Genomic DNA, 24,608 nt, shown 5'->3' with positions numbered 1-24,608 from the left:
AGGCAAGCTGTTGTTCGAGATGGCTGAAGAAAATCGACCAAAGCCGCTTGTTGAAGCGCACATCGTCATTCGCACCGCAAATCTCATCGGGCGAGGAGGATTGAAACCAGTGCGCCTTCAAAATGTGTCCGTGTTACGCAAATTCAACAATTCATCAATCGGCCCTTTTCAGAGCCAACAAATGTGTTTTGAAGAGTTGATTGTGTAATATTCCCTAATTTCCCCTCAATCAACAAAATCAATGAAAAAGAGTTATTTTGAATTAATACATTTGAAAAACAATTCTTCAATATAATCGCCTAAGCTTCTGAATACATGTAAAGTGATTATTTTGTATTAACACAAAATAATAACACACAATGTCTATAATAAATCAGAATTGACATGCAACAAATAGTGTGAAAATTAATTGGATTTTTAGCAAAAGAAATGTTTCATAAGTTTGTGACTGTCTCAAGCCAGCAAATAGAAGAAGCTAACGTTATCCAACGTCAACTTGGCGGTCGTATCTCGGAAACAACCTCTTACTTTTTCGAAGAAAATTTCTGATAACTCTGTAACTATAAGAGATAGAACGGTAGTTTCTTCGGCAAAAAGTTGCAAAAGTTCATAAAGTGCTCGGAACAAAGTTTTTGCGAGAAATTATCGTATAAAAAGTTATCAAGAAAAAACAGATTGTTCAGTACCATCCTTACTTTTTTTGTTTAAAAAAAACATAAATCGCAAACCATAAAAGATAGGAATTTGGGTTCTTCGGCAAAGTTGCTCCAAATTGGTTGTTCTAAAGCATTGTGTAGTCCTAAATGCGTCAGCAAAAAAGTTTATGTGTCTCGTAAACCATGGGAGCCACCCTAATTTCACATCACTGAAAAAAATGTCTGAAAAATATGGAGCCGTCATGTAGGGTCAATAGGGGCAGTATGGTCCACCTAAGCAAAAGTTCTTGAAAAGCATAGAAACATAATACAATTTAATCAATCCATAAGCTTAATTTGTAGTTTGAAGTATCTCTTTTCATACCACATTTGTATTTTGGTAAAAAGATTACTTACAAGGGAAGGTCACGATGGTGTTACACGGGGTTTCCAACCGGACTATTTTTGTTAGATTCTACATGTCGAAATATGAAAACCCCCAAAGCCTTTCGGGTGATGGACCAGTGGTGTAGCCAGGAAGGGCTCTGAAAGGGTCGATCATGTACGAATATAATATTATTGAGTCAATTGAAAATTTATCTAAAAGATTTTTCTCAGTATCTATAACGATAGAAATGAACAGAATTGTCATTAATGTTTGTTTATAATTTATTTTTATGCCATTGGCGTAACTAACATGGAATATGGACACCAAAACAAATTTGGTTTTATTAGAATAGTATACTAACAAGAAACCCATCCCGATTGTGTCTATGGCATGGAAAAAATACATTTTAAAGATACATTAATGTCAATTCTGTTCTCTACCATCACAATAAACACTAAAACATATTTTTGTCAAATTTCCAATTTGCTTAATAGTATAATATACGTACAAAATTTCCCCTTTAGAAGCCCCTCCTGGCTACACCACTGGTCCATCACCCGAAAGGCTTTGGGGTTTTTCATATTTTGACATGTAGAATCTAACAAAAATAGTCCGGTTGGAAACCCCGTGTAACACTATCGTGACCTTCCCTTGTTAGAATTTTTTTGGGAACATTTTTGAAAAACACTATTTTGTGTGTGACTCTACACTATACGGGGCGAAATGGTCCCCCTTACGGGGCAATATGAGCCACCATACTAAATATTATTATTTTAATTGGAAAACCGTTTGCAAGGCTTAATTTAGAGAAAGACAATAATGTATGATAGAGTTTAGTACAAAAACTGGATTGAAGTCTGATTTGAATCATGAAAAGGTATGTTTCGCTGACAGTTCAATAAATCATGGTTCTAAGAGCTTCAGTTTCCAAACATAGTCGTTCAAATAAGTTTAACCAGTTAAAAATTCTTTTAATTGAAATAACGTGCGATAACAATATTGCAATGAAACTGCTAAAATGACATGCCATTTTTGGTAATCTATTTTTGTGATAAGATAGCTTTGACCGGCTATGACCATATTGCCCCGTTCCTAAATGTTTCATATAAATTATGTTTTATTGAAAATTTATTTTAGAATCTATACAATTTCGTGCACATAATGCCTATGAATAATGGAAGAACGAACTGCTGTGAAAAAAATTGAAGTCAATAAACTAAACTTTATGCAAAGCTTATTTTTACATTCAAAATCTTATAAGATTTTCGTAGTAGCATCAACGTTTCAGATTTTTATCGATATATGAAGTTCAAAATCAGATTTTTGCGTAGTTTTCACGGTGGTGACTAATTGAAGCATACTTTATGAGGTCCTAAGGTTTTCAAGATCAAAATCTGTGTTTGAAGCTCAAATGAAAGGTGGCCCATTTTACCCCGTATGACCATACTGCCCCTATTGACCCTATCTAAAATTGACGGTTTAGGCGCAATCATTTATGTCTTCCTAGATATGGCTTTGGGACCAATGTGCAGCGTAAGTAACCTAATCAATTGCTTCGTTCTTCACAATCCTGAGGCAATCGTTGACTGAACTCGTGTCCGAAAACGGATTTCAAATTCTTCACTAGTTCTTCGAAGGTGAAGTCTCGTGGGTGTTGTGGCGGAGATAGTTCAAGAACTTTTCATGAACTGGAACGCTGAGACTCCGCATGAGCAGGCGAATTTTTGTTGCATCATCCAGCTCTCTCTCGTCGGCGCTGAACAAATCTTCATACTTCTAGAACCATCTTTCAAACGTCATACCGGCTGCTGGGCCACTATGAAATTTTTTGATTGTCGCGATGATCTACTCAGGCGTGTTTCTTGATTGACGTTTGAACCGACGACCGACGGAGAAAACCAAACTAACGTACACAATCTCCCTTACAGTATTTACCTCACATGCTTCGGAAGTATTGTGATAGCAGAAAAACGTAACTACAATATTATGGCATAAAAATGAATATTCCTTTATTATAGTCCCTCTTTATATTATAATGATATCATACACTTATAAAGTTTTCCACATATATCCACGTAGTTATAACGCATTCTAACTACATGCGAATCAAATTCTATAGCTATTTGTCTCCCAGTCGGAAAATACTTATCAACTGATACATCTACTGGCCTAAATACTAACAATAAGTCTTTCCAATACAAACCGTCCTTTCTACCCTCCCCCATCTCAAGAGGTTTCCATTCCAACCCGATCTTTCTTCTGTTCCAGCTTGACGATCCCAAAGCTCCCGAAGAATCGTTCCTTCTCGCTCATCGGCTGCTGCCGTTCGGCAACCCTACGGAAATCCGGCTTAATGCGCATGTGAGTTCCCCCGGGCTGCAGCTGCTGCTTGTGGTGAACTTTGGCCACGTGCTCGTCCAGTTTGACTTTCTCGTTGAAAACCTGCGGGCAAGTGGTACACTGGAAGATGTTCACCTTTTTGGACACGACGATTCCATCGCCCGGCCGATGGATTCTCAGATGTGCCGTTAGGGATTTCATCTCCAGGAACTGGGCCGAGCAGACCTTGCACTTGAACATCATGGATCCGTGCTCGCCCGGTCGGATATTCTGTGCGGAATGTGTAAGTTCGTGCTTCTGCAGCAGGCCCCGGTAGCTGAAGCGCATCCGGCAAACCTTGCACTCGAACGGTTTCGACTCGCTATGGCTGTTTTTGACGTGCTGCAGCAGCAGAGAGTTGTACATGAATGTCTTATGGCAGATATCACATTTGGGCACGGGGGCACCGGAACGATTCTTTTGGGTAGACTCGGAGTCCATCGGGCCGAGGAGCTGCGCTGGATCCAGGTCTACGATCATCACCGAATCGTCGACGGCGAACGAGCTGTCCGTGAAGTCATTCATCGGGGAAGTCGAGTCTGCCGATTGAGCTGTGAAATGGAGAGGAAGGTTAGAATTAAACGAGCAGAAGGTACAGGCAGGTTTTATATTCAGGGCTGGTAGGGACAGAATGTTTTAAACATAAGAACTTAGACTAGTGGTTTTCATAACGTGCTCCGCGTAGCACTTGGTGTTCCGCAAAGGTTTGGCAGGTTGTACCAATATCTTGAAATATCTCAATTTTTGCTTCTGCAAACCTAGAGTGTCTGTTCCCCATGTCAGGGGCGGCTGATCATCGTCCGAGTGCCAGAGAAGGATTCTAAGCTATACTGCAAACTATGGCTCTCTGAACATTTAAGGGGAATGGTCCTCCGGAAATCTAGGGGGTTGGTGTCAGGCCCTGCAAGCCAACCGTAAAAATACACCAGCACAGGAACGTCAACGAGAGAATACGGATCAGAACAATCGGCAAAGACCACAGCGACGAAAATGGACTAGCAATTGGAAACTCGGTGCGTGGAACTGCAAATCTCTCAACTTCATCGGAAGCACGCGCATACTCTCCGATGTACTGAAGATCCGCGGTTTCGGCATCGTGCGAACGTTTAGAGGTAATCATACCATCTACCAGAGCTGCGGCAACACACGTGAGCTGGGAACAGCTTTTATAGTGATGGGTGATATGCAAAGGCGCGAGATGGGGTGGTGGCCGATCAACGAAAGAATGTGCAAGTTGAGGCTCAAAGGCCGGTTCTTAAACTTCAGCATCATAAACGTGCATATCTCTCACACCGGAAGCACTGATGATGCAAGAATGCAAGCAGGTTTTGGAGGAGAAGGATGCAGCGCGGGCTGCAATGCTGCAGCAAGGAACGCGACAAAACGTGGAGCGATATAAAAGGAAACGAAAGCAGCAAACCCGCCTATTCCGGAAGAAAAAAAGCCGCCTGGAAGAAGCGAAATGTGAAGAAATGGAGCAGCTGCATCGTTCACAAGAAACGCGAAAGTTCTACGAGAAGCTTAACGCATCCCGAAAAGGCTTCGTGCCACGAGCCGAAATGTGTAGGGATAAGTACGGAAGCATCTTGACGGACGGACGTGAGGTGATTGAAAGGTGAAAGCAGCACTACGATGAACACCTGAATTGCACGAAGAACACAGGCCCAGAGGGTCACAACAGCGGAGCAAACACGGCGGATGAAGGAAACAAACCTGTCCTCACATTGAGGGAAGTTAAGGATGCCATCAAGCAGCTCAAGGACAACAAGGCCGCTTGTAAGGATGGTATTGGAGCTGAACTCATCAAAATGTGCCCGCAGAGGTTGGCTGCCTATCTTTTTTTTATTTATTTATTTATTTATTTCGTCAATCAATAGTAGACTACACATTTGCTTAATTCTATGTTGTATTATATCTTAAGGAATTAAAATATTGTCTTAGCTTTGTTCGCGACATGGTCAGATCAATTTCTGTGCAATGCTGATTATAAAGAGACATCATTCGATTCATTGGGCCGAATTTTGCATAGTTAGTTCGATGATTATTTGATGCAAACAAATTCCGATTTCTTAACTGTCTAGCGGGCGTGTAGAAATTCAAACATGATAAAAGATTGGTGGAATCAATACGCTGCGATACAATATCATTGATGAATGAAATCATGGCAATTTCGCGACGCTCATTTAAGGTTTGAATATCGATAAGCATGCATCGAGCCTCGTATGATGGCAGTGGAAACGTTGTCCAGCCTAATTTGCGTAAGGCATATAAAAGAAATTGCTTCTGTACTGATTCGATTCTATCACCATGTATTTTTATATGCGGAGACCACACAATACTACAATATTCTAGAACTGATCTTACATAAGCAATGTACAAGGTTTTAATCGTATATGGATCCCGAAAATTGTAGCTAAAACGCTTAATAAAGCTCAACATATTGGTTGCTTTATGGATAATCGTATTATAATGATCAGTAAATGTAAGTTTAGAATCTAATATGACACCTAAATCTCTAATCATATCGCACTTTTGAACAATTTGATTTCCTAAAGAGACAGTAATCTGTGGTGTATTCCGTTTTCTACTATATGTGATTAAATTACATTTTTTGACGTTTAATTGAAGTAAGCTTTTGCTACACCATTTATCAAATATACTTATTTCATTCAGATAAATGTCGCTATCTTTGTTGCTATTGATTTCCATATAAAGTTTCATATCGTCGGCATAAATCAGAATTTTAAGATGTTTAAGCACATATGAAATATCGTTAACAAATAATATAAATAACAATGGACCTAAATGCGAACCTTGGGGAACTCCTGATGTAACGTGAACAGGTTTAGACATTTTCCCCTCAAATCTAACTATTTGTTGGCGATCTGTTAAATAAGATTCAATCCAGTTGAGGAGTCTCATCGCAATTGCCATTTTATTGAGCTTGAAAATCAACATAGGAATGTCTAGTCTGTCAAATGCCTTACTAAAATCGGTGTAAAGTGCTTCGACGTGGTTACCTCTATCCATTGCATTCAAAGTGTAATTTACAAATTCCAAAAGGTTTGTTGTAGTAGAACGACCTTTATAGAAACCGTGTTGTGTATTCGTTATTCTATGTTTTATTTGGCTGAACACATTTTTATTTATAATTGATTCAAATAGTTTTGGAATGGATGAAATAATAGCAATTCCACGATAATTTCGAACATCAGATTTTCTACCAGACTTGTAAATGGGTATGAGATACGATCTTTTCCATTCTTTTGGAAATCTGCTCATTTCAAGTGACTTGTTGAATAGCCAAAATAATGGTGCTGTAAATTCATTAGCTAAGTTTTTCAGTAAAATAGGTGGGATTCCATCTGGCCCTGATGCTTTGGTGGAATCTAAATTCTTCAGTCCTGTTAAAATGTCCTGTAAAAGTATTTGACTTACACCGATATCGCTTGTAAAATCAGGAAAACTAGAAAAATATTCAAAGTCACGATCTTTATCCGAAAAGTTAGTAAATGTCTCTTGGAAAAAAGTAGCAAAAAGATTGCACATACCATCTGGATTATCAGCTGCTCTATCATCCAATGTCATTTTAGATGGAAAATTGTTAGACTTCATCTTCGATTTAGCATAATTGAAGAAATTCCTAGGGCAAGATTTTAAATTATTTTCTTTTTTTGTGTTGTACTCTTCAAGCGCAGCGGATATTGCTTGATTAAGTTGGTTGACAATATACAAATAATTTTCTAAACTTTCTCGAGATTTTTGTTGCCTGTAAATTTTATGAGCCTTTTGCTTACGATTTTTTAAATACGTTATTTGCTTATTAATCCAAACAGGGTTTTTTGACCCATTTCTACGACGTCTTCGCAATAAAGGAACTTCCATTTGAATAATTTCCGACAAAATTGAATAAAAATCCGTCACTGCGATTTCTAAATCTCCCTGGTTTTTCAAAACGGATTGCCAATCTATTCTATTTAATTTTTGTTTAATTCCGTCATAATTAGCGTTTTTATAATCAAAGAAATTCTCAAAGTCACAGTTGTCAGAATTGTGATTATTGTGAACAAAAATTGAGTACTCAATAGCTGTGTGAAATGCTTCATTTTTCCATAGTGGAGAAACAGATTCATCAGAGGCGTCCCGTGAGGAATTTGATTACCTGTGCACTGACTCGCACAAACCGTTCATTTTGAATTATGAATACGAATTTTTCAATTGATTTTTTTAAATGTATTTCAGCTTAAAATGTAATTTCTTATTATTAACACCTTAAAATGTAATTTCCAATACTGTATGCAATCTTGAAGTGTCTGGAAGCTATTATATTTGTTGCATATTGGACGTATTTTTTGTTTGTTTTCTTCGTTTCAATCACTAGTTGTAAGTTTTAAGAATTTTGGATGATTCCAATATACAATGTTTAGGGAAAAGGAAAATACTCAAAATTTCGCTGATACCAAGGCGATGAAAGAAAAATTTTGCGTATTAATCGCGGTCCTATAGTTTGATAATATTTGACATAAAAATGTATATATACAGTAAAAATGACCTTTATATGCATAAATTTCAATCATTTTGCGAACTGAGATAATAATTTTAATATCACATTATCAAATTTAAAGCAAGAAGAAAGACGTTTAACTTGAAACTAAACGATTAGCACATTTTTTATATGAAACCTGGCTTACAAACAAAAAAAAAACATTCTTATAAGCAAAAATCTGAACCTTTCTGAGATTATCATATAAACCTTCAGATTTCAACTATTTACGCGTTATTTTCCAAGTTTCGCGATGAAGGATAAATTCCGTGGATTTCGCGAAATTCCGAATCTCTATTATTCCTAACGTTGTTATTCTATATAATAATTCTTATTATTTACAGCTTGTCAATTGTATCACGATATCTTAGCTTTTTGACGATGTCCAGCGTTGGTACATCTCTTTGTATACTTTTGTGGATACATCAAAGCTTTCAAGTGAAATGATGACTGACTGTTGAACGCTGAAACCCACTTTACGCCCACCGCAATTTATCAATTGTCGGTCTGTTGAGCAAGAAAAACAATATGTTTATAACATCTAGTATCCAATCAATATTGCGCCTACTATCGCGCGACACCTGGAAGCTCCATGCAACATACATACACACAAAGCATGTATGGCGATGACGCTTTCTCTTCCAACAGCAGACGTCGTGACGCCAGTTGCGCGCGCTTTCTCAATTCTTGCAAACCAATGCGAGCGTCATGGGCAATTTCTCTCTCGGGTGCACAAATTGGAGTGAACCAGATTTTACCTATACAACGCCACTGTTGCTCTAGAAATGTCAATACAAATGCACATTCCTGCTGTGTCCATACACGCTGTTTTCGTGCACAAGAAAGAGTGCACGGCTGAAATGAACATTCTCTGCAATACGATGGAGACGCATGGCAGTTTGTCTTGTTTGCTTCGCTGTTTTCGCTTGCTGGTTGAGCAAGACCATGGGAGGGAGAATCAAACGGTTTGTTCACTGAGGGCGAAGGACCAGTTGAAGGTGAAGAAATCAAACAATATTTTCAAGCAACTACACATTATGAATGTTGGAAGTATTGAGAATTATAATATATATTTAATTTGTTAGTTTGAAATCTTTGACTGTGCAGTGCACCAAGTGCACCTTAGGACGAGACGCCACTGAGATTCATTCACACAGAAATCATGAACACCATAATGTTTGAGAATAAGAAGTCCAAATAACAGTTTTGCCGGTTTTTCACTGGATCCTTGTTAACGGCTGATAACAACGTTAGTCGTGAAATACGGAAACGCATCATTAGTGGATGCGGAGTACTATGGGCTCCAGAAGAAGCTGCGGTCGAGAAAGATTTACTTCCGCACCAAATGTATCATGTACAAAACGCTAATAATACCGGTGGTCCTCTATGGACATGAAGCATGGACCATGGTGGAAGAGGACCTGCGAGCACTTGGAGTGTTCGAACGAAGGGTGCTCAGGACCATCTTTGGCGGTGTGCAGGAGAACGTTGTGTGGCGGCGGAGAATGAACCACGAGCACGCTACGCTCTACGGCGAACCCAGTATCCAGAAGGTTGCGAAAGTCGGAAGGGTGCGCTGGGCAGGGCATGTTGCAATACTGACTACCGGACAACAATTCTGCAAAGATGGTGTTCGCGTCGAATCCGGTTGGCACAAGAAGGCGGGGAGCACAGCGAGCGAGGTGGCTTGATCAGGTACAACAAGATCTGGAGAGCGTGGGCCAAAATCGAAGTTAGAGGGACAGAGCCATGGACCGAGTAAATAGGCGTTACATTGATTGATTGATTTGACTTTATTAACGAGATTTTTAGCCCTGGGCTAGTTCATCTCGGGACCAACGGCTTTACTTCCCTTCCGAAGGAAGTCGTCACTATAACTTTTTACGTCATAAGTGACTATGTCGGGGATGGGATTCGATCCCAGGTCCTCGGCGTGAGAGGCGAGTGTTCTAACCACTACACCAGGTCCGTCCCCTATTAGGCGTAACATCGTAAACGAGGTTTTTTCAAACTAATTTACGTAACATCAAGTAAATAATAACGTTCATTCGGGAAAATTGGTCTCCCATCAAATCGCTATCGTTGCATTTGATTAGTATTCGTCCGTATATAATTAACATTTACTATCTATCATGGTTAAAAGATGCTTGGAGATAGATTTTATTTATTAAGCCTCAATGATGTTGGTAGTTAAAAACAAAGTTAAATATACGAGTCGAAACAAGAAGAGTCTAATCTACAAATAACACATATGGAAGTCAAGATCTAAAACTTAGCGTTAGCGTAGTTACGGTATACTTCGTAGTTTGGATACTAACATTTTTTTTTTTTTTTTGATGATCTCATCAAGACTAATTTCGCGAACAAGGCTTGGGAGTAAACCTTGAATCAATCTGAATATTCTTGTTTCAAAAGCATAAAAATCGCTATTTCTGGCCACGCCCATGTTTACCGTAACTTGGGATTGGGGAAGGAAATGTTGATGTAGCACTTACTAAACGACAGGCCTCCGACTCAGCGACACCCTCATAAGTGCTACGGAGTTGGATGTTGGGAATGGTAGGTGGTCAGGATTTGTCTGGAAAGCTGTCAATAATGAACCCAAGGTATTTGTTGTTTAAGTGTTTCTAATTTAGTCTCGCAAGAGAAAACACATTTGATTTATTTACAATATGGATCACTATGTTTCGAGTTATAAACATCGACGTTTAAAACTGATTTTTAGCGAGAAAAAAAAAGACAGACCAAATCATTGTAAGGTCTCGGGTTATTCCGAAAATGTTTAAACAAACCTAAAACTAAAATAAAATCCGCGTAACTTTTGTCGTGGTATAATGGAACAAACTCACCAAATTTCTGCCTGTAACATCCGCGAAATTCCCTTCGAATATGTATATCATCCGAATCTTATGGACCAAATTCCAGCTTTGGTCACTGCACGGAAGCCACATTTTCCAAACGTTTTCAATGTTACACCACAAATCACTTTAATAGATGTAAAAGTTTAATTTAAGTGATGTTGGAGAAACTGAAAAACGGAATTTTGACGGGAGTGAAAGTCTATGGAAGTCAAGATCTAAAACTTATCCCAATGCACATTCTATGTCGTTGCCAGTTGTTTCGTCCAGATGACATCTGTGCTACAATTTGTCAACATGGACTACAACATAGCTCTGTAGGTTATTTCCAAGAAGTGCATTCATTAACATATGTTTTCATGTCGCTTCTCCATGTGTAAACAAGAATCCGAATTGCTCAGGACTATACAAACATGACTACGGGAGGAAACAGAGCGGGCAACATATTCCTTCCAAACATTGGCAAAACTAGAGATGAAATTTGCGCTACGGGGTCCAGCACAGACAAATAGGCTGTCATGCAGCTCCAGCTGAACACCCCATAAAGAAAAGCAAAAAAAACTAAACACGTATAGGAAACCGTAAAAATGAATTGAAATTATTTCATATTACATTGCAAAGTCAAATGTTTGACTATTATTGTTTATAGAAATTGCTCAGTGAGAGAAATGGCCCTGCCCTTCAATTCAGAAAGAGGTATGGGCGCGTTCTGCGAACTCGGCCGAGTCAGATTTCTTGTGTGAACAAGTTACAACATGGACGTTCTAAAGTGCCGGAATGAAGTGTTGTGCTTGTGGTAAGCACTTGAAGATGGGATGGAAGGTCATTACTCGCATTCGAGTTTTACTTCTGTTTCTATTAAAATTAATATACAATAATACATCCCCCCCGAGAAAACAATGAGTGCCACTTAAAAGGTAAATCAGTGTAAGAGAGTGGACTGCATTTCTTAAAAACTTCGACATAGGTCCTATCTCCGAAAAGACCACTTAACCAGGGAACCGATACCGGATGAAAACACACTGCTTAACAGTTCAAACTTCTATTTACACCTATTTACATAACTTTAATTTTAAGGGAATTCACTTTGCTTTAATTGCGACTACACGTCTTAACACGTTGGAAGCACGGCGAACAAAGATGTCTTCCAATCGCGGGTAGAAACACCCTCAAATTTTACGCGCTCGTTTCGTGCGGCTGCGGCTGGTGGCTTAACACGTTGTCCTTTCGTGCATCACGCAACTCAGCAGGTTGCGGCTGGGCGATGCACTCACAAAATATTCATTCGGGGCGAACGGCTCGAACAATCAGTTTAACAAATTATTTACCTAACAACAATTTTTTTCCACAGAGCTACTATTTATAAAACACGATAACTATACAAGAAAGAGCTCATTATAGAAATTTGGTGGCCATAGAAGCTTTGCACTTTTAGTATCAACAATTAGGAAGGCTACACGGATGGCTTGTAAAAAAGAATTTTCATGTTTAAAGCTACACGATTGAATTGCGATGTTCAAGGCATGGCTTAGTAAATTCGCGCTTTTCGCGACAGTATTTGTCAGTATCCGCGATTTCCGCGACTGGCAGTGTAAATCCGCTACAAATCTGCGAAAATCACACAATTCTCGTATGTCATAACAGCCCTGAAAGTGTCATCTTCTATTATTGTAAGTAGATTTTACTGAGTACTAAAATTTAGTCTAAGATATCTGTCTCTTGACGCATAAGTACGAGATATTCAAAAAAAAACACTCCGCAATATAAGAAATCCCATGAGCCCTCAACCGTGTCTCATATAAGTGCGCGTTATAGGAATGGAGACTCGACTGTATAAATGCTCGACATAACACTCACCCTGTTGCTGCCCATCCTGCGCTCCGGAAACGATATTCAACTCTAGCTCCTTGTGAAGTTTTCGCTGATGCCGAAGCAGTAACTCTCGCTCCTCGAACTCCTGTTCGCAGATCATGCAAACGAACGCCACGTCGGCATCGCTTTTCTTCTTGACGTTAATCGAGGACATATCGTAACTGCTGGCGGCCACCATGAGTTCGCTCTGGCCACTAGCACCACCTCCGCCGAAGTGAGCTTGGGATTCTTTCTTGATGAGCAGTTCCAACTCTTGGCGTTGCTCGCGCTCCTTCTCAAACACCAGCAGTTCGTGCATTTTCATGTGCGTGTTCAGGACACTTTCCCGCGCGAATGCCTCCGAACATATGATACATTTGTACTCGTTTCGGTCTTTGTTTTCCGAGTTCTGCAACTCCTGCGGGTGGAACCGGCGAACGTGCATCGTGTGGGCCCGCTTCCCAGGAAGTTTCTCTTCGCAATACTCACAAGGCCAATCGTTGTCCTGATCCTCGGCCGACTTCTCCTGGTGTACTTTGGCATGCTGGGTCAATTGGGACCGGTTTGGGAACCGATAGAAGCAAATATCACACTTAAAAGGCCGATTGTATGCCACGTGGACGCTTTTGTGCTTCTTGAAACGGACAAGAGAATTGAACGTTTTGGTACATATTTTGCAGGTGTAGATCGTTTCACCGGCTTCGTCGATTTCCTCGGAATGATCGTCAGGTTTTAACACTCCCACTCCGTGGGTTATGGCTTTGTGTCTTATGAGACGGAGTTCCGTCGTCAAAGTGTAATGGCACACGTCACATTTGAATGGCTTGGCCGGGTCGTGTTTGGTAATGATGTGCGACCGGCACTGACTTTTGTACGTAAATTCCTGCTCGCAAATCCCGCAGATGTGGCCACCCTTGTCGTTTGTTTTGTAGTTCTCTTCGAAGAGCGTCTCATTCGGGTCCACTTCCTCTTCGGCGGGGGCCATTTCCTCAAGCAGCTCGCTGTTTTGCATTGTACTTTCCGCCTCCGGCAAATAGTGATCCGAAAGCAAGAATGAGAAATTTGTCGCATCAACGGTGGAGTTTTGGTTGAAGTCTTGCTCATCTGGGTCCAGCACTTCCTGCTTGATTCGGATTTCGCCCTCGGGAACTGGTTGTTGCTGAAAAAGAAACGAAATGGGATGTAATATAGACATCTGTTATTTGTTGAACAGTTCGATTCCTAATAGAATCAGACTAGACATTTTTTTAAGCATGTGTTCAACATTTTTTTTGGGAATTCCCTGTGTACAACATGTAGGTACAACTGTTTTTTCATGAATTTCCTCTATGAATTTGATCAGATGATCTCTCTATGATTTTTCTATTATTTGCCAAAACATTCAGATATCACCCCAAAAACACATTCTTCATCTTTGAGGATTTGTAATCTTAGAATTATGGATAGATATTGATAATTCTTGCATATATTTAAGTTGTACAGGGTGATTACTAATTCCTGTCAGTAAAGTAAATGATCGTAGATGAAAGATGTATGAATGAGTTTTAATTTCCAGTGTACATCCTGTTTTGTACATCTATAAAGATTGTTTTGACAAAGTAAAGATTAAATCTTTTTTCATTTACCATAGTTTTTAGTCGTATGTGTTGTTTTGAAGGCATTACACCTGGCACGCACGTTTTCCACAGATATGTATTTTTGACTAAACTCCGCTGTAAAATTTACCTGATTTAAGCAGCATGTTAGCACAATCTTTAAGACTTACTAGGAAACAGCAAAAGACTGAATATGGAAAATTTTAGCGAAAAAAATATGTCTATTTTGATTAAAATATATGCTTTTGAATAACGTGCGTGTTAAGTGTAATGCTTCTGAAACAACGAATGTGGCTGGAAATTTAGGTAAAAAAATAAATATGTTATCTTTGTATAGTGAAGACAAATGTTATAGATGTACAAAACTGAATATTCACTGGTAATTAAAATTCATACAACCATTTTTTCTCTATGATTACTTATTTTACTGACAGGATATAGTAATCACCCTGTATATGTACGTCCCAAATGTGCAAAATATGAGGCAAATCCATCAAGAAATAACAAAAATGCTTGAATAGCGAAAAAAGTGTGACCTTCAAGACAAAAAAGGGGGTACTTTGGACATTTTCACAATTTAATAATGAAATAATTTTTCCTTATAAATTTAAAACTTATTCCACCTTATTCTATACATTATCGTCCAATATGATGTTATTGGACGTTTTTTAATTAATAAAAATTATTTAGGAAATTGCAAAGCTCGAAACAATTACACATATATAACAAATTTCAACGAAACATGCTATTCACTATTTTCAGTTTGCAGTATGAAACTTAAACTATCAACTTTGTCTTAAATGGAACTTATCAGTTACGAATGCTTGATTTTATCTTTACTGTCAAAAAATGTAAAAAAGTAAGAGGTTGTTTTCGAGATACGACCGCCAAGTTGACGTTGGATAACGTTAGCTTCTTCTATTTCCTGATTTAGGACCGTCACGAACTTATGAAAGATTTACCTAGAAATCTAAAAATCTAATCAATTTTCAAACTATTTGTTGCATGTCAATTCTGATCTATTATGGATATTGAGTGTTATTATTTGGTTGGTTCGGTTAACACTTCAACACCGATAGAACCGGTCGATGGAAGAAGAAGCATGAGCGGTAACTTTTGCTCTCCAAAAAAATATACCAGTTGAACATTAGGTCCATTCATGATCCACTAATATTGGTTGCTTTAGTGGATTCCGAAGCCAGTTTGAGGTTGAGGTTCTTGTCCATGAAGTCCGCTAACTCTGTGTACTCCTCTTTGTTCAAATCGATGTTAAAGTTACCTGTCGCGATGATTGGCATGGTCTCCTTTTAATTTTCGAAGAAGTTCCGCGCCATGAAGAACTTCTTCTGCTTCATTGTGGTATCCGGAGAAATGTAGAGGCAAACCAGTAGTGCCCGACAATTCATTATAGTGGTATCGGCAGCGCAAATATCACCATAATCATCTGACAAGCCCAGCTCTACATCATAACAGGTGCAGAGTTTGCGAATCATGTGCGCCACAGCAATCGTTGTTGTTGGCGGTGAAATCGATCAGGACTTCTTGATTAAGGCCGCACGGGACGGTGTTTTAATCACCCTCTCCATTTGAAAAGTTAATCTCAAGTACCACTCAATATATCGATGCGAAAAATGTATCACTAGCATTATATATATGTAGTGCACAACCCATTAAATTTTCAGTTTAATCGGTTTACTAAAACTAGAGATTTGCTTCTGCAAAGTTTTGATGATATTGTTAGAGTGAGACAAAAGATAGGGAAAATAAACACGGTCTCCCGTGTCACCTCAAAACCGATCTGCGATTCCAGAGCATGACCGTCATGGCCCTGCAGGAAGCGAGCGTGGCCTAACTAGTCAGTTTGTTTGAGGATACCAACCTGTACGCGATCCACGCCAAGCGTGTCTCCATCATGCCGAAGTACATCCAGCTGGCTCGTCGTATCCGTGGCGAACGCGCTTAAATTACATTTAAGCACAATTTCAAACAACAACCCTTTGCAGGGCCACAATTGATTAATTAATTTATTTAGTTATCAATTGTAATTTCGAATGATAAGTTTTCAACGGAGATAAATGGCAAACAAAGTTTTATCTAGGTTCCCAAAAAATCTGAATCAATCACATCCAATCACCAGTAATGTCGCTCTTCACGGTGGAAAATTCTCACAACTCTTTCAAAATGGACTACGAAAAAGCTTTCGACCGACTCAATCACGAAAATATGTGGGGTGCCCTGAGACGCAAGGGTGTTCCTGAGAAAATCATCGGCCTCATCGAAGCGCAGTACGAGGCCTTTACGTGCAGAGTATTGCACAACGGGGTCTTGTCTGAACCCATCCGGGTTGTAGCTGGAGTGAGGCAAGGATGTATACTATCACCACTACTGTTCCTCATCGTAATTGACGAGATCCTGATAGGCGCCATTGACCGTGAACAAAACCGTGGGCTGCTGTGGCAGCCTATTACTATGGAGCACTTAAATGATCTCGATTTGGCTGATGATATTGCTATATTAGCTCAACGGCGCTCTGATATGCAGAGTAAGCTAGACGATCTTGCCGAACGCTCCTCAGCGGCAGGTCTCAACATCAATGTCAACAAGACCAAACCGTTGGATGTAAACACGGCCGGCCCTTCCAGCTTCACAGTAGCCGGGCAAACAGTGGAGAACGTCGAAAACTTCCAATATCTTGGTAGCCAACTGGCGTCTGACGGCGGTACCAAGATCGACATAGGTGCACGGATCAAGAAGGCGAGGGCTGCTTTTGCGAGCTTAAGAAATATTTGGAAGAACAGTCAGATTAGTCAACGCACCAAAATTCGAATATTTAATTCCAATGTCAAATCTGTGCTGTTATATGCCAGTGAAACGTGGTGTGTATCAGCGGAGAACACTCAACGGCTGCAGGTGTTCATCAACAGATGCCTGCGGTATATAATTCGGGCATGGTGGCCACACAACTGGATTTCTAATGCTGACCTCCATCGTCGGTGCCACCAGCAACCGATACAAACCGAAATTCGACAACGAAAGTGGGGGTGGGTCGGCCACACTCTACGTCGGGGCGGAAACGAAATCTGCAAACAAGCGCTGGAATGGAATCCAGCAGGACATCGCAGCAGAGGCAGACCCAGAGGATCATGGCTGCGCAGCCTCAACAAAGAAATAAAAGAAGTCGACGGCAATTTGACCTGGCCGCAGGTCAAGGCGATAGCTGGTAATCGCCCAGGATGGAAATCTTTCACGTCGGCCCTATGCACCAGAATGGGTGCCCAGGACCCATAAGTAAGTAAGTAAACAGAATTCACATGATTTTTACTACATAAACTAGATTTTTCAAAATGCTTTGTGACAAAAACTACTTAATTTCATCAGTTTTATCTTATTTTGCTGACAAAAAAATAATTTGTTAAAATTGTATGAATATTCTGTAGGAATTTGTATATGTGCACGGTGAATGGAGGCCGCACGGTGACTGGTGACTTAACGGTACCTCACTACCGATTTGTATCTTATAACTTTTTTGAATATGTACATTGTAGTTGAAACCGTAAAATCTTTGATCTAGTGGTATTGTTGTTGTTGTTGTTGTTTGAGAGGGACTTTAATATCTGGTGGTATTCGTTTACATTTGTGCTTCTCCATGTGGCAGATTACCCCGGGCAGCGCCTGTTTCAGCTTTCAATATGTTGTTTGCTGAAAATTGGTTCAATTAGGTTGCATTGACCGTTTCGAATTCTAGAAATCGACAATCGTTGCGTTTCAATATCCAACGCCTGTCAGCAGATGGTGTAGCAGCGGACTACCATCAAAAGCTCGACGAGCGGATTAGCGAAATCGACGAACGCGTCAACCTCAGCGATCTGTGGGAGTCAATCCACGGAGCGGTGAGCACAGTAGCGCGAGAAGTACTGCTCAACGGAGACCAAAGAACGGTTGGTTCGACGAGGAGTGCCAGAGAATGACGAACGAGAAGAACTTGGCTAGAAGCCGGATGCTGGTGTCTGGTACCCGTCAGAGCAGAGAGCGGTACAAGGAAGCAAGGGCAGCCGAAAAACGGATCCATCGCAGAAAGAAAAAGGAGCATGAAGAGGCAGTAATTGTTCAGGCGCAAGAAGCTATGGAACAGAACAACATGCGACGGTTCTACGAGTCCGTAAATGGTGTGCGGAGAAAAACAGCGCCGTCTCCCGCCATGTGCAACGACCGCGAAGGAAACTTGCTGACGGATAAAACAATAGTGGCCGCCAGGTGGAAAGAGTACTTCGAGTCATTGTTGAACGGAGATAATGGAAGTGGATCTGGTAGCAGAATTCAAATCGATGATGGACAGGCTGTGGAACCTCCAACGCTAGATGAGGTAAAAAAAGCTATCAATGGGCTGAAGGACAAGCTCCCGGACGAACTTCTCAAACACGGAAGTGAGCAGCTGCACGAACTCCTTCACCGTATCATATTGAGGATATGGGAGGAAGAACAAATGCCTACTAGTTGGTTGGAAGGGCATCGACTGGAGTGCGCCAATTACCAAGGGATAACACTCCTTAATTCGGCGTACAAAATCATGTCTGGAATTCTGTTCAACAGATTGAGACCGTATGAGGAGTCCTTTGTCGGCGAATACCAAGCTGGTTTTCGAGAGGGCTGATCAACGACGGCCTGCGACAAATTCAAGATAAATTCCGGGAGTACAACTTGCAGACTCATCATCTGTTTGTAGATTTCAAAGCAGCGTACGATTCAGTGAAGAGAAACGAGTTGTGGCAAATTATGTCTGAACATGGATTTCCGGCGAAGCTGATTAGACTGATTCGTGCAACGCTTGATGGATCGAAATCAAGTGTGCGGGTGGTGGACGAGTTCGTCATCGTTCGTAACCTTAGATGGATTGAAACAGGGTGACGCTCTTTCTAACTTGCTGTTTAACATAGCGCTCGAAGGTGCTATCAGGAGAGCCGGTGTGCAGAGAAGCGGTACCATTATCACACGTTCTCATATGCTCCTTGGCTTTGCGGACGATATCGACATCATCGGGATTGACCGTCGGGCAGTGGAAGAGGCGTTCGTGCCTTTCAAGAGGGATACAGCGAGGATTGGGCTTACGATCAACATCACAAAAACGAAGTACATGATAGCTGGTGGTCAACGTGGGTCCGGGCGTGTTAGTGGTAGCGAAATGGTGCTACGTGGTGAAAAGTTTGAAGTGGTGGAAGAATTTGTGTATCTTGGAACACTAGTAACATGCAATAATGATGTTACCCGCGAGGTGAAAAGACGTATTGCAGCTGCGAGTCGTGCTTTCTACGGGCTCGGTAACCAGCTGAAGTCCCGTAGCCTGCAAACGAAAACAAAACTTGCGTTATACAAGACACTGATCCTTCCGGTTGTCCTATATGGCCATGAATCATGGACATTGAAGGAAGTCGACCGGAGAGCTTTCGGGGTGTTTGAACGTAAAGTGCTGCGAACAATACTCGGCGGTAATCTAGAAAACGGCATCTGGCGGCGTCGCATGAATCACGAGTTGTACCAAGTGTATAGAGAGGTGGATATTGTCAAGCGCATAAAACACGGCAGGCTGCGTTGGGCTGGTCACGTTGCCTGTATGCCGGAAGAACGACAAGCAAAGATAATATTCAACAGAGAACCCGGACGAGGCCGCCGACTTCGTGGCAGGCCGCGCACACGATGGCTTTTTGCAGCTGAGGACTTAAGGGCACTTAACGTTCAGGGCGACTGGAAGCGATTGGCCCAGGACCGAGCCAATGGAGAAGACTCATCCATTCGGCGCAGATTCATCTTAGCGAATTGTAGCCCATCAAATATCAAGTAAGGTTCCATTAAAGGAACCCACGGATATTAGCAGCTCAACGCATCCCGCAAAGCCTCCGTGCCGCGAATTAGGGTGCGTACACACCAAATTTTTATGGCTGTAAATCAGCAAATTTTTGCTGATTTTTTTGTGCTGTAAGTTCAGCAATCGATCCAGCAAAATAAAATTTGCTGAACTGATCAGCAATGCTAATTCTCATCCAAATGACAGCTGGGTTACTGACCATTCAGCAAAGTGAATTTTAATTTGCTGATTAATCAGCACTAGGTTATTTGTTATTCTCGTGGGATTTCTTGCTGATTTCCAGCTATTTCAGAACGCCAGCACCCGGTAGATGAAAAATTTTAGGTAATATTTGTAAAAGTTGTCATAGAAACAATATAAAATGCGAATGCGTTGTATGTGATAAACATTTATTTAAAAATAAACGCAATTTTCTGCGCTCTGGGGGAAAATGGACACCGTCTCCCGTAACGGTAATGTTGCCACCTAGAAATAAACATTTTGATATTTATTGGACCATGAATATCATAGTGAATGTTTAGTACTTACCAAATATGATATTACGAAAAATATAAATAAATATATGAATGTTCGGGTAAACATTTTTTTCAACTCAATGCTGATATTGTAAATGAAATGAGTGGGAGAATTTTTTTTTCTTTTTTTTTTTTAATTTTTCGGGTGACAGACAAAACAGTTTGCTGATACGAGTTCAGCAATAATGTTTGCTGGTTTACAGCAACATTTCAAATGGATTGCTGGTTATCAATCATGTGTCATATAAATTACTGAAAATCAGCAAAACTGATGGTGATGACAGGTATCCAGCAACTTAGATTGCTGAATTCCAGTAAACAATTTCAGAAATGCTGCTGCCCATACTCGCATAACAGTCCCATACCAATTTTGTCAATTTTTGAGTTAGCTCCCTGAATGGTGTTTATTTTCAGTGTACTTTCCAAAATCATGCTTAAAATTGAACCTTTGTATGGACAAAATGAGCAAAAAATACCAAACCATGTGCGTCCCATATTGAAAATACCCGCATTACAGTCCCATTAGTTGATTATAACGAAATTGAAACAAACCCATTTTGATAATATTTTTTGTAATCTTGCATCGTGGTTTTCATTTTATTAAAAGAAGGAATAATACAAACTATACTGATTAAAACCATGTTCATTCACGAAAAATACTTATTCTAGCTTGACATGAAAGTTTTCTAGAATGACTTCTGTTGCGATAAGTGGTAGAACCACAAATAAAAGTATATATCCTTGCGAGGCTAAAAAACAATAAAAATAGATTCTCTTTGAAACATGGTTTGGCCAATTGGCAACTTATTAGAATAATTGTCAACGAAATATCCGACAGGCTCAACTTTCATCGGTATGAAAAGGGAGGCTTATCGCGCACATCGCCATTGGTATCATCGACAGGATTTTCATAGACGTACGGATTATATAACATCTAATGCCGAAAAAGGATGGTTCTGGGCACACAACAGTATTATCCACGCATGGGAAATCGCATGTTTGAAGCGATTGTTGTCATAAAGATCCAAAACTTGCTCTATTAATTATATTCCTCGGTACGGTTCAAGTTCAACGTTTCTGTGCTGTGGGTGGATTCAACCAAGAGGCCGACAGAAAAAGACAAATCAAATTTTCAACACTATCATTGTATAATGTATAAAACCTACCACCGAAATATTTTTCGAAGTAAATTTGCAATTGAAACATGCGAGTACTAAAAGTTTCAGAAGGAAAAATGTCTTGCGATCAATTGTAAACTTCAATATTAATGTGTCAACGTGCGTGATAACAAAGTAAGCGAGTCCCAAGGAATGGGACTGGTATGCGGGTATATTTGCGGTTGGCTAGTGAAGTACTCGGATATCGAGTCCCATTGGCTTGTGTCCCAGATTTGGACTTCAAAAACAACCATTTTAACCGTGTTACAGTTGTTGACGATTTTATAATATTGTAATGATAGTGTGTAGAGTAATACTACCACGATTTATTGCTATCAGCAGCCTTGGAACGAACACATTTTCAAATATGTTTAGAAGCGTTTTTCTCGACATGACGATTTTTCTAATGGGACTGTATTGCGAGTATGGGCAGTGCTGTATATCAGTAAAATAGTGTATTGCTGGATTGGTTTCAGCAAACGAAATTGCTGGAAGATTGATCGAAAATTTGGTGTGTAGGGATAAAAAACAGTACATCTAGACTGATGAACATGTGGTGATTGAAAGGTGAAAGTGGCACATCGATAAACACCTGAATGGTGCTGAGAGCGCATGGATGACTGCCATTGCTTGCACAACGGAGGAGATGTCCACGTCAGTTCGATGGAGGACGGAAACCTTTCATCCATTCCTCTAAGGGATGTTACGCATACTGTTTAACAGCAATTCAGCACAAGGTCAATTTAGTACCTAATAAGGTTGAATTTGGAACTGAATTCATCAATTGACCCGGAGAATGTGACCATTTGCTTACACCAGATGAAAGGCGCAATACTGGAAATAGAGAAGTTACCGGTGAAGTCGTCCGAATGTGAGGTAGACCTTAGCACTCCCCTAAAACGTAAGGCATCAAATAAATTTCATTCCTTCTGAAACATTAATCCATTAACGCACAGGGATTTATTTTCAGATTATAAGCCTCAAACGACCATATTTGCAGATCAGTTTCTTTTATGAATACAGTTTCGTTTTAGATAATATGGATGGATAGTATCTTTGGCAAAGTTATAAAAGAGCTCAAAGGCTTTCTAATGACAGGGTTTTTGATTCATTTTTGACTTTGGCCACTAATTTGCGCAGTGAGCAAACACTATTTCAATTTATGAGTTGTTTTGTCAGCAGCTCTTGTCGGCATCACCACGCTCGTCTTTGTCTTACGTTACAATAAGCCTGGTTTCCAAATCACAGATTCATGAAGGATTGTAGAATAGATCTTGGAAGCCAGGGTGAATTCTGGGATCTTAGAATGGATCATGGGATTCCAGTACAAATCATGAGATTCCAGTGTGGATCATGGGTTTTTCAGTGTGGATGCTGGTATTTAAGTAAAGATTATTTGTTTCCACTATGGTTCCTGGGATTGTAGTATGGACCCTGGGAGTCTAGTGTAGATCCTGGGTCTCCAATGTGGATTTTGTGATTTCAGTGTAGATTGTTTGATTCCAGTGTGGATCTTGGGATTGTAGTGTAAATCGTAAGATTTCAGTGTGGACCCTGGGATTGCAATGTGGATCATCGAATTTCAGTTTGGAACTTGGAATTCAAATGTGGATTCATGGATTCTAGTCTGGATCGTAAAATTTCAGTGAAGATCATTAGATTGTAGGATATCAGTGTTGATACCAGGAGTCCATTGTAAATTCTGGTATTGCGGTGTGACTCGAGCGTTACGACCCATACAAATTAAAAAAAATCCAGTCACAAAGCGTTACGAAAGGAAGGGGAAGGGGGTTAAAAATCCCAATTTCAGCGTTACGTAACAAATGGATGCAGCCTTATTTATTTTTTCAAACAGCGGATGGCCCACCATACGTATAATCGGTGTTTAGGTTTATCAGTCATGTCGAAAAAATATTCTGCATTTTTCAAGCTCTGTTTCAAAGTCCACATTGGGAACCCCTGCCCTCCGAAAAGTAAACAACGTTCATACCTTCTTCCTGATGGCTTCAATTCGCTCCCGCAGCTTATCGTCACTGCGCAGGCAAGTCCGGTGCAACTCGTAGGCGGCCAACAGTCGCCACTTGCACCCAAGGCAGATCCGTTCCGGGGCGCCCCCAATGGCCAGCGTTTCCCTTTGCCCCAGAGGAGCACAAATGGCCACCAGCAGATTGAACAGGGTCTGTTCCTCGTAATCGCTGACGGGGCTGAAAATGGATTCCATCGGGGCCATGGTCGCTCCTCCGCTAAGCAGGCAGACACGGCACACGTTGGGACCGGATGCGGCCACTTTCGTCGCTTGGGGCGTCGGATTGTGGCTTATCGAGGCGCGGGTTTCCATTTTGTTTGGCGGCGGCAAGTGACGATTGTTTTTGTACCTAGATACTTTTCAGGGCAAATAAATCACAACGCGAACAGCACAGCCACAGGAATGTTTTTTTGTTTTTCGCATGCGAACAAAATGCGGACGCTTCAATCCGATCACAGAGGAAGCCAAACGAATGAGAAACAACGCGACCGAATTTTTTTGCGAGTGGTTTTTTTGTTGCCTGGCGCGATGCGTTTTTTCCTTTTTTTCTGCAGAGTTGCAGTTTGACACTTTCAGAACGAAAAAAAAAATGAAAGTGATTCTACAGTGACGCTTGAGTGACGGTGCACAGTGAACAAAAATACCGATTTTTTGTTATTTTCTGGACAAACCCCATTCAAGGCTGTGAACCGTTTTACCAGTTCGTTTAACTATTAGTTAAAATTTGACATTTCGATAGTTATTTTCCCCTCAAATAATTAAATTGAACATCGCGGTCGACCCATTTGAGCTTTGACAGTC

The 24,608-nt window shown here is 40.5% G+C and overlaps 1 protein-coding gene across 1 annotated transcript; it reads right to left on the bottom strand.

Moving 5' to 3' along the window:
• Positions 1–3,007: 3,007 nt before the first annotated feature.
• On the bottom strand, positions 3,008–24,390 carry LOC23687844 (zinc finger protein 189). The gene is made up of 3 exons (XM_021849562.1): positions 23,772–24,390; positions 12,661–13,813; positions 3,008–3,953 (listed from the first exon to the last, which is right to left on the bottom strand). Exons 1-3 carry the CDS (start codon positions 24,117–24,119, stop codon positions 3,250–3,252), a joined length of 2,205 nt encoding a protein of 734 aa, XP_021705254.1. The 5' UTR covers positions 24,120–24,390; the 3' UTR covers positions 3,008–3,249.
• Between the last annotated feature and the right edge of the window lie 218 nt (positions 24,391–24,608).

This window comes from Aedes aegypti, chromosome 3 (assembly GCF_002204515.2).
Source record: "Aedes aegypti strain LVP_AGWG chromosome 3, AaegL5.0 Primary Assembly, whole genome shotgun sequence".
Taxonomy (NCBI): domain Eukaryota; kingdom Metazoa; phylum Arthropoda; class Insecta; order Diptera; family Culicidae; genus Aedes; species Aedes aegypti.
This window is presented reverse-complemented; position numbering and strand designations above follow the sequence as displayed.